General features: G+C 45.9%; 1 protein-coding gene across 11 annotated transcripts in view; it reads right to left on the bottom strand.

Annotated features, from left to right (window-relative positions):
* Nucleotides 1–10294, bottom strand: part of HDHD2 (haloacid dehalogenase like hydrolase domain containing 2) — a 22222-nt gene that overhangs the window by 9299 nt on the left and 2629 nt on the right. For 7 of the 11 annotated variants that reach the window (XM_035903068.1, XM_035903067.1, XM_035903070.1 and 4 more), the window contains exons 1-4: nt 9304–9422; nt 8196–8301; nt 5328–5536; nt 2129–2213 (exon numbers count right to left, since the gene is read on the bottom strand). In XM_035903068.1, coding sequence (XP_035758961.1) covers nt 2129–2213; nt 5328–5536; nt 8196–8301; nt 9304–9316 — 413 coding nt within the window. In that variant the 5' untranslated portion in view covers nt 9317–9422. Of the gene's footprint in view, nt 1–2128; nt 2214–5327; nt 5537–8195; nt 8302–9303; nt 9423–10023; nt 10203–10294 lie in introns of those variants that run through there. The other 4 variants (XM_035903073.1, XM_035903075.1, XM_035903074.1 and 1 more) reach the window with 3 other exon arrangements.

Here is a 10294-nt window from a genome sequence, read left to right as displayed (position 1 = left end):
CACCTGGGCACACTGCTGGCTCATATTCAGCCGGCTGTCAACCAGTACCCCCAGGTCCTTTTCCGCCAGGCAGCTTTCCAGCCACTCTTCCCCAAGCCTGTAGCGCTGCATGGGGTTGTTGTGACCAAAGTGCAGGACCCGGCACTTGGCCTTGTTGAACCTCATGCAGTTGGCCTCGGCCCATCGATCCAGCCTGTCCAGGTCTCTCTGTAGAGCCCTCCTCCCCTCAAGCAGATCAACACTCCCACCCAGTTTGGTGTCGTCTGCAAATTTGCTGAGAGCACACTCAATCCCCTCATCCAGGTCATTGATAAAGATATTAAACAAGACTGGCCCTAGAACTGAGCCCTGGGGGACACCGCTTGTGACCGGCCGCCAACTGGATTTAGTTCCATTCACCACCACTCTCTGGGCTCGGCCACCCAGCCAGTTTTTAACCCAGCGAAGAGTATATCCATCTAGGCCATGAGCTGCCAGCTTCTCCAGGAGAATGCTATGGGAGACTGTGTTGAAGGCTTTGCTGAAGTCCAGGTATACAACATCCACAGCCTTTCCCTCATCTACAATGCGGGTCACCTGGTCGTAGAAGGAAATCAGGTTGGTTAGGCAAGACCTTCCCTTCATGAACCCATGCTGACTGGGCCTGATCCCCTGATTGTCCTCCATGTGCCTGGTGAGCACACTCAAGATGAACCTCTCCATAAACATGATGAGTTAAGTTCATGCAGTTGTGAAATTAGAGTCCACTCGTGAGTGCGCTGTAAAACTCTAAAAATGCCACTGGCAACATGCACTTCTAAGGCTGCCAGAGAATCACTGTGCATCGATACGTGTTCTTATGACATAGAACTGGCATGCAGATAAGGACAGCTTTGGCTTCTTACTCCATGGAGCCTCCATAAGATCCTGGTGAGCAGTAACTGATACTCCCTCTTTGGATTTAGCGGTTATAAAGACCGATTAAGGTGCTTGGTTTTTTGTTTTTTTTTTCAAATTCCATGGTGAAAAACTGCGTGGCAGCCATCACCCCATGTGCAAAGAGTGGCAAGGACTCATGGCACGTATTGCAGTGCAGCAGGGAGTTATCCAGGGCGTTAGGAGATGTCCTCTTTAGCTCTGAGACAGCACTAAAGTTGGTGACCAGCGGCCCACGGGGGTTAGCGCTCCCACAGCTGGGATGGGCTGTGCAGGCGGGTGCTCCTCTGCTGTTACAAAGCCAGGCTGATCAGCTTGGCCTAAACCGCTGCTGAAGGGAGCGTTGCTGAAGAGAGCTCCCAGCGAAATGAAAGGGAGCTCTGTTGGGGTGCAGGGGAGGTGGGGTGTTCAGGCCACCTTTCTCTGCACATTTCACAACAGACAAAGGGCACGTCACCGGGGCTGAACTCAGCAACAGGCTCATGTTCAAGTCTTTGAAGCTAAAAGGCTTTTTCAGGTTAAAATCAAGAGCACTGTGCTGAGCTAGAACTAGAGCAGGACGCATGCCTATTCACCTCTGCACACACTATTGTATCTTGGCTCCTGTACAGCCACAGATAAATATTATCTGATTTACCCCTTAATCAACACCACAAAACAAAGAGCTTTAGAAATAAGGCAGCCCAGATCGGACCCACAGTTCATCTAGCCCAGCATATTGTGCTGGCCACGCCTGAACACAAGATGCTTCAGAAGAAATTGCTAGAAATCCTGCGCTAGGTAGGTAAGGAATAATCTGCCCTAACTACTGGATTTCCTTCCCTATAATATTAACACTCCGAAGGCTGAGGTTTGAACATACAAGCCATCTCCCGAATACTTCCCAACATCCTTGGTTTTGCGTATTTCTTCCTGAAGCATTGCTAACTTTTTCACCTCAATGACAATGTGACTGTACTTCCATGGTTTATTTACAGACTGAAAGCTATAAAAACCAGGACTGGACTGCTTGAAGCTCACGGTTAAGGTCCCAGACCACTAAGGTTAATGGCTCTCAGACACAGAGGAAGACACCATAATCCCACTATGTAATGGTGATATTGCTACCACCCTCCTCTTCCCAGACAAGAAGGATTTCCTCGCCCACGTAGAGGTACAGAGCCCAGCACAAGACAGCCACTGTTCACAAAGCCACCAGGAGGGGCTGGCTTACCGAAACGCTCTGTTCATCATCTCATAGTGAAAGTGCTCAGGAGCCAGTCCTACCACCACTGCATTGGGGTCATCAGTGGCCATCCCTGGAAGAGCAAAACATGACTCTGAGCGCAGAGAATTTCATTCACACTTGGCAGCGCACAGTCAACAAATGCAATTAATCACTTTACAGCAAGAACAAGCATTTTCTGACACAGACACATCACATAGACTAGTTTTATGAGGAAAGCGCCTGTGGAAAAGGTGCTGATCTCTAGATCAACTAGATGACCTCTAGGGGTCCCTTCCAACCCAAAACATTCTATGATTCCATGATCTACCCGGATTCTGCCATCCTTCATGATGGACACAACTCTGTGACTGGAGAGTCTTAACAGCGGCTGCTGAACAGGGATTCTCTCACTGCCTCCACTGAAATGCAGCAGAGCGCACAAATCACTTTTTTAACTGAATGACTTTTTGTTATCAAAGAATCTCTTTCTACATATATCCATTTGCTTTGTAAGAGAGTAAAGCAGGAATCATAGAATCATAGAATGTTTTGGGTGGGAAGGGACCCCCAGAGGTCACCCAGCCCAACCCCCCTGCAGGAGCAGGGACACCTTGAACCCCATCAGGTCGCTCACAGCCCCATCCAACCTGGCCTGGAATGTTCCCAGGGATGGGGCCTCCACCACCTCTCTGGGCAACCCCTACCAGGGTTTCACCACCCTCACTGGAAAGAATTTCTTCCTTAGATCCAGTCTAAACCTACCCTGTTTTAGTTTAAAGCCATCCCCCCTTGTCCTGTCCCAGCTGGCCCTACTAAAAAGCTTGTCCCCCCCTTTCCTCTGGGCCCCCTTTAAGCCCTGACCGGCCGCACTCAGCTCTGCCCACAGCCTTCTCTTCTCCAGGCTGAACACCCCCAACTCTCCCAGCCTGGCCCCATAGCAGAGGGGCTCCAGCCCTCGCAGCATTTTAGTAGCCCTCCTCTGGCCCCGCTCCAACAGGTCCATGTCCTCCTTGTGCTGAGGGCTCCCGAGCTGGACGCAGGGCTCCAGGGGAGGTCTCCCCAGAGCTGAGTAGAGGGGCAGAATCCCCTCCCTCGACCTTCTGGCCATGCTTCTCTTGATGCAGCCCAAGTAGGAAGACTAGTGAATTCCATTCCATTCTTCTATTCCCTCTAGTCACAGAAAACTCCACCTTGGGTAAAAAGCCTGACTGTTGTTCTACATATCAGTCTGGTTATGCTGGCAAAGATGGTATTGCAGCACGGGCTAGAAGTTGTTACGCTAAATTAATTTTGGCTCTTCTGGCAGGTCTTTTTTTTAATGTGGATTAGTCGCCTCCAGAACAGCTTGCACCTCCTTTGTCCTGCACCACTCCAGAGGAACATGACTGTTTTTACATGGCAGTGCCACCTCTGAACAGAACCAGCAATGGAAGCAGAGTAGCATCTACAGGAGAAACAGGAGTACCAGAAAGTTTTCTTTAGGACAGGTTGAGTGCCAGCTGCATCCTGCACTTGCTGGGGGTTTTGTTCTGCCTTCACACAGCATATCCTCTACACCTTTACTGGCATAACCAGAGCCCCTGGGTCTCCAGAGAGTGTCATCGCAGCCTGCTGGCTGACATCTCCTGCTGCATGTCCTTCAGTTAGCCCAGGCAGCAAAACGTATGCTGAGAGATGACATGTGGATTTGTGACACCATCCAAAAGCATCTGGGTCCTTTAACCAAGAACAGATTACATTCATCCATCTGTGACCAACTTCATGGAGAGATTAGCCAAGAACAGCTCAGTAGCAGCCATTAACAGGAATTTAAAACATTCTCCATTCTACTTAAATGTTTCAAGAGCAGCACTGAGAGCAAAACCGCTTGTAGCAAAACCAAACCAATCCATTCCAGATCCAAGCAACACAGAAAATGCCACCAATGTACTCCGCTGATACTTCTGTCTTTGCCACCTTCTAAAAAATTAGCGTCAGCTACTGTAAAGCTGATGGATATTAAACTGATTTAACCACCTCTGGTGAAATAGCTGCTGTCTCTGCTGTTTCTGACCCAAGCAAGCCTTCCTGCAAACACAAATACAGAATATTGCTGGGGGCGTATTTCTCTGGATACAACGTTAGGTGGAACAGATTATCAGGTTTCATTGCTCTCACAGCCCACAGAGGCTTTTCTCCTGAACACTTATCTTTCTGAAGATTACCAACGAGACTATGGCACTAAAATTTAACAGGAAATGTCTAGCTCCTAGCAAGATTAGAACCTACTTAAATTACACGGCCATAAGGATTTCAGTTCACAAGGCAAGGGGCAGGGAGCAATGGTAAGGCATCCACATTTTTGCTGCCTTGACCTTAAATGAAATCTTAATATACAATATGCAGTTTTCAACTCTGAGTACGTTAAAAAACATGGGTATCTTCACTACTCTTCAAACAACGATGTGGTTAAGTCAAGGACTAACCGTCCTTAGCTTCAGGCACCTGCCAGGCACGTCTGAGTTAGACTATATCATCTTCTATTCCCCTTATTGTTGAGGGAGGGAAATGGGAACATCCAAAAGTAAAGCAAGTTTTAACCAGGTTTTTAGAGGTGACAATCTAGACAAGTCAGGGCAATGAACCTTCTGTCACCAATTAAGGTATCAAAGTACATGGAGTGAGACCTAGATGGTCAATACAAGGTAAGTAACAATAACTACCTGGAGATTTTACATTTAATAATAATCTATTAAGAGAGAAATAGCCTCCTGCGTGTGCCTACACACTGGCTTTTCAGCTCTTTATGAGCAAAACCTCTGTAAAACAGCTGAGGGAAACCTGATTTCCAACAAACTGATACATCCTTACTCTGAAAAAAATCAGCGCTGGAAGGTGCAATAAATCCACAATGATCTAGTGATATGTATTACTTTTTTTTTTATTTTACACTGAAAATGAATAAAAACTATCGAGTTTTACCCAAATTCCTGACTATTTGAAGGTTTTGGCTGCCACTTCCACTATTCCACAAGAAGCTATGACCTCAGACTGTTTAATGTGAATTTAAAAAGAAGAAAGGGCCTTTGTGGCCCTAGAAAGTTCCATATTTCAGGTTTCGTCACAGCTAGTGGCATATATATACGATTGTCATTCTACAAAACAGAGCACTATGCTTCCTTAGTTGTTCAGTAACTTCCCCCATGCTGTTCTCTCACCACCTCACCTGTGAAATCAGGCAGGGCCTTATCGTCCACCAGGAGGAGAGGCCGCACCTTCCTTTGCTCCAGAAGATTTCTGGCTGCTGTCAGAGAGGTGAAGATCTCATTTTCTGCAATGTCAAATCCCAGTTTCGTCAGCCTCTCCAGCAGGTCTCTCTTGCACTCCTTCGTTGTGTTCGTCACAAATCGAATGGTAACTGGAGCGCTGCGCAGCCTGATGGATAAAGAGCAAAGGCAAATTGGCCACAGCATCCTTCGATGATGGCAAGAATTACAGCTACCAGAACAAGACCAAGTCTCCCCTGCTTTGCTTCTACCAAGAAAAATCTGGAGGAAAACAGCGATTCCAAACCCCATCTTCACAGCAGTAGCAAACACACCTATGATCAACAACAACTAGTCCGAAAAGCCTTTTAATTCAAACCAGATAATAAATAAACCAGCCCCGTATTCTGGATCAACAGCATCCTGATCCAAAATAAATAAACAAAAGAACCTTGTTGCTAAATTAATATATTGAACTCCACAGGCTGGGTGAATTTCACAGCAGCTGTGGCTCATTCAGAGATGCAGGATGCTCTAGGAGCCTACGTTACCTGTGCGGCGATTTTACACCAGCTTTTGCAGCCATCTCTCCCTTTACCGAGGGACACCGATACCACATAAAACCGCATTATTGCCCTACACTGACAATACATGCTACCAAACAATCAAATCATTTTAAGTGATAATTTCAACGGCATTCCCTTTAATTATTCCCCCACTGTCACTGTCTCTGTTTGTTGCTATAGAAACAAACACTGGCATCAGGACTGCACAGAGAACATCACAAAAAAGACCAACTTCAGTTGGTCAACACTGGAGACTTGCTTGCACCTGCCACTTCTTTCTCTTCTTTGTCAGATATGCTCACCCTTCACAAGTATGAACTGGTAAAAAACATCCCCTGGTTGCTAATAAAATAATTTTTTTTTTTTCCTATGGACCTCAATACTGAGAAGTAACCCTAAAAATGGAATCTATCCATCTGTTCCCTAAACAAGCTGCATGCCACTCATTTCAGCCTCTCTTTAGGAAGGACAATGACTTTGACTTGCAGAAAAGAACATGAGAAAATATTTTTTTCAGACCTCTAAGCAAAAAGACCTGGCTGTTCTTGGCACCTGCTCGCCATACCTCTGACAGCAGGTTGAAGCTGACAAACAGTTGGACACGAGAGGGAAGTTTTTCCCAATGAGAACAGTCAACAATTGAAATAATCATCTCCCCAGGGGAGTGGCTGACTCTGCCACATTGGACACTTTTAAGATTCAGCTGGACAGGGTGCTGGGCCATCTTGTCTAGACCGTGCTCTTGCCTAGAAAGGTTGGACCAGATGATCCTTGAGGTCCCTTCCAACCTGGGGTTCTATGATTCTGTGATTCTATGAACAGCACCAAACTGGCTCTGCACCTCATCCCTTATCTAACCCCCTGTACAGGGCCTGCATGAGCACGGCTCAGTAGGAGCAGAAGACAAAGAAGGATCAGTGGCTTTATAAAAGAGTTTGTCTTTTGATTCTACAGAAGCCACTTCTTCTGTCCAGTTTCCTACCTGAGGGTTTGGAGGTGAGTATTAGACAGGACAGATACTGAGCTGTTCTCGACAATATCACCACTTTTACATACATATATAGATGGATTTTTGAGAATGCTGACTCTCACCTGCAGCATGAAACACCATGCAGACCAGGCCCAGTGAATGCATGGGTAATGAATGAGTACCCAATGCTTTAGCAGTTTTTACTTCCTTGCAATTTCACATCTTTAGGAGATCACTATTTTCACAGAATTATTTGTGAAAAGAAATGCATTTTCTGAACCCCTCTGTGAACTTTTCCTCTGAGCAAGTCTGGCTTTATAAAAGTCAAAGCAGCCAATACAACCCCAGTAAAAACTTTTCATCCTTAACTCAACCCTATTCCTCCCTCCTGATTCTTACTGTCTCAACACCTGAAGGTTTCCTCCCTCCCTCATCATGATAGCATACATCACTTTGTGTTCTTCTTCATCCATTGGAGGATGTCTTCTCCAGGAAAACAGTTTCATAACACGGTACAAAGATCCCTGGGGGCGCGTATCCTATTTTGCCACTGACTCGGACAGATTAAGTCATTTTACTATGCCTCAGTTTCTTTAGGCACCCTTGCATCAGAAGAGAAAGGACTTAACTGTCCTGTTTATTAAGGTGTTGAAATTCCTACAGAAGATGGGCTGTATTATCAGATGTTTCTCAAACTAAAAAACTACTGAGGTTGCTTACCTAGCAGAAAGACACTTTAAAAATAATAAAGCAAAGCCTTGGCTGAAAGACTGAATGGCATGAGAACTCCACAAAGGATGCCTTGCTCACTAGGCCAAGTTATTCTCTCTGTTACTCCCCTTTAGCTCACCACAGACCTAAGGGCTCAGTGAATCATGTTCCTGTAAACAAAGCACCAAGGAACAGCCCAGCTGAAGTGACTTTGGTGTACATGGGGTAATTCAGGTTAACTTAACCACTTTCCACATTGGCTAAGGCTGTAGTCCCATATGAGCTGCCGGAAACACTCTGAACGTTGTCTATCTAGAAAAGACTTAGAAAAGACCCAGAGAGCAACTTTGGAAAGCTGCGGGGGCTCAAGTGATACATGGCAACTTTTCAATATCTAGGCCCTTTGCCGATTTCTCTTGGTATTAACTGGGGTGTAAGTAAGAGCAGAAGTTGGCTGCGTACTTCCTTATCCACGGCGGCGTAAATGGGCAGAAGCTTCAGGCCTGTTTACTTAAAGAAGCCTCTTTGTGCAAACAGCGCTGACATAACCTACGAGAGGAAAGCGAATAAAGGGAGCTTGCCTTTTAAGAGCTTCCTGCGCGCCTGGCACAGCTGAGTCTTCAATGTGAAGTGTGCCGCTGAGATCCACCAAGACAGCTTTCAGCGCACGCCGAGCTGCCATCCTTCCTTCCCCAGGGAAAAGGCAAATAAATGAAACAACAAAAAACTGGTTAGCAGACAATGGATAATAAAAATAAGGAACTCAGTTAAGCGCCTCATTTGTGCCAAGCCCGGTATTACTCAGAACATTACTCGCAGTATTAAATGGGCCCCTTTAGACAAGAGAAATAAAAGGCAGTGTTTAAAAAAATACATAATTGATGGGGTGGTATTTTCCCAAAGACTCTATATATGGAAATCAGGTGCTATTTGTTTTTTAAGTGCCTTTATTTGTGCGCGTCAAAAAATTCTCTAAACAACTAAGACTGTTGGGAAGAGGATCATTAGGTCTGGTATTGCTGGTTCAAGGCCTCAGCAAGCACATTTCGGCAAGTCCCATCGACACCGATGGCGCCGTTCAAGTAAAAATAAATACAATACTACTAAGCAATGATACAGCGCTCCGACGATAAAGCTCAAAAAGCTCTGCAAAAGTGGATATTGTTAATTTTATACGGCGATCCAGCCCACAACACAGTTCAGGTGCCCTAACTCTTAGGTTATTCGGTGGTGGACTGCCTGCATGCCAGTATGGATTGAGCCCGGAGCTCTCAGCTCAAGGACATTCAGCACCCCCAAAGGGTTACCCCCTCCTCTGGCAAAGGGGACAGTCAAGCAGTTTTTCTACAGCAAGCTTTTGTGCCACACAGAAGGAGACCCAGACCAAAACAGAAGGCAGCATTCAAAGGGTGAAGGCACTGGAGGAAGAAAACAGTGAGGTCCTGTGCAAGTCATCTGGCTAAAACGTTATCCGCAGGAACTAGCGCTTCTCCTTACACATGCTGCAAGTGCTGCATTTTGCTCCACAAGCAAGTTTGCTGAGCTATTTCTTAGCAATTGTCCAACACAGAAGCTTTTCTCCTGTTTATTAGACAATAACAATGATCTGATCTGTCATCACTAGCACGTCATTGTGATTTTACGTTGAGCCCTTTATGGTTACCGACAGAACATGTAACATGTATGTACTTCTAAAGAACATGCAGAGTCATCAACACCGTGATGTTGAACCTGTCTCAATAAATTTAGTTTTCTGTCAGGACAGTTTTATCAATGATCAAGATCACGTAAACTTGATGTCTCAGGTACAAGACCCCTGCAATAAGAAAAAAAAATACTTTATAGCATGTCTGTTGCTACACAGGCCAAGGTTAAAAGTCTATGATAAAGAGCTGATAACAGAACTCCTAAGGGAGCTTCATCACTTGCATGGGAAAAGAGGGCACCAGGTTTCTAAGATGCCCTTCTCTGAGTAAAATACAAAGTGCCTAAACAGAATGGAATTTGCATGATGCCACACTACCTCCATGACAAAAACCCCTCTCTTCCCTCAGGCACTTCAACTCTAGCACAGGGAATTTTGAGTGCTGAGAGAGATTAAAAAAAGAGGACTGAAGAAGGTGCTATTATATAAATTCTCTAGCCAAAGACACATAACTGCAGAGCAACTGCACCATGCTGGCATGGACAGCACAGCTAAGCGCGGGGATAAAATATCCCAGGTTAGCCGAAATGTGGGGTTCTCCTATTCGCAATGTATTTATTCAGGTGGTTTTGAAGTTACTTGCAGCGCCAGTTTTCAGCATAGCTGATTTTAAGTACAAAGCTCACGGCTTAGCAAGAAAGTCCTGAAAAACTTCAGCACCTCCGTTTTCATAATCACAGCCCAACACATTAGGGGAACCTCACCTTTGTGCTGGCGTTACAGCTGCAGCAACGGGATGAAGCCATAAGGTAATTCAGGCTGGTCAGGACATGAGGGACCACCTGGTTCAACCCCCACCTGGTCCCTGGCAGTCTAGAATCATAGAATCATAGAATGTTTAGGGTTGGAAGGGACCACTAGTGGCCATCTAGTCCAACCCCCCTGCAGGGAGCAGGGACACTGCTAACTAGATCAGGTTGCTCAGAGCCCCATCCAACCTGGCCTTGAATGTTCCCAGGGATGGGGCCTCCACTA

The sequence above is a fragment of the Egretta garzetta genome, unplaced genomic scaffold, assembly GCF_000687185.1.
Source record: "Egretta garzetta isolate BGI_Z169 unplaced genomic scaffold, ASM68718v1 scaffold179, whole genome shotgun sequence".
Lineage (NCBI taxonomy): Eukaryota > Metazoa > Chordata > Aves > Pelecaniformes > Ardeidae > Egretta > Egretta garzetta.
The sequence above is the reverse complement of the archived record's forward strand: the minus strand, read 5'-3'. Positions and strand labels throughout refer to the sequence as shown.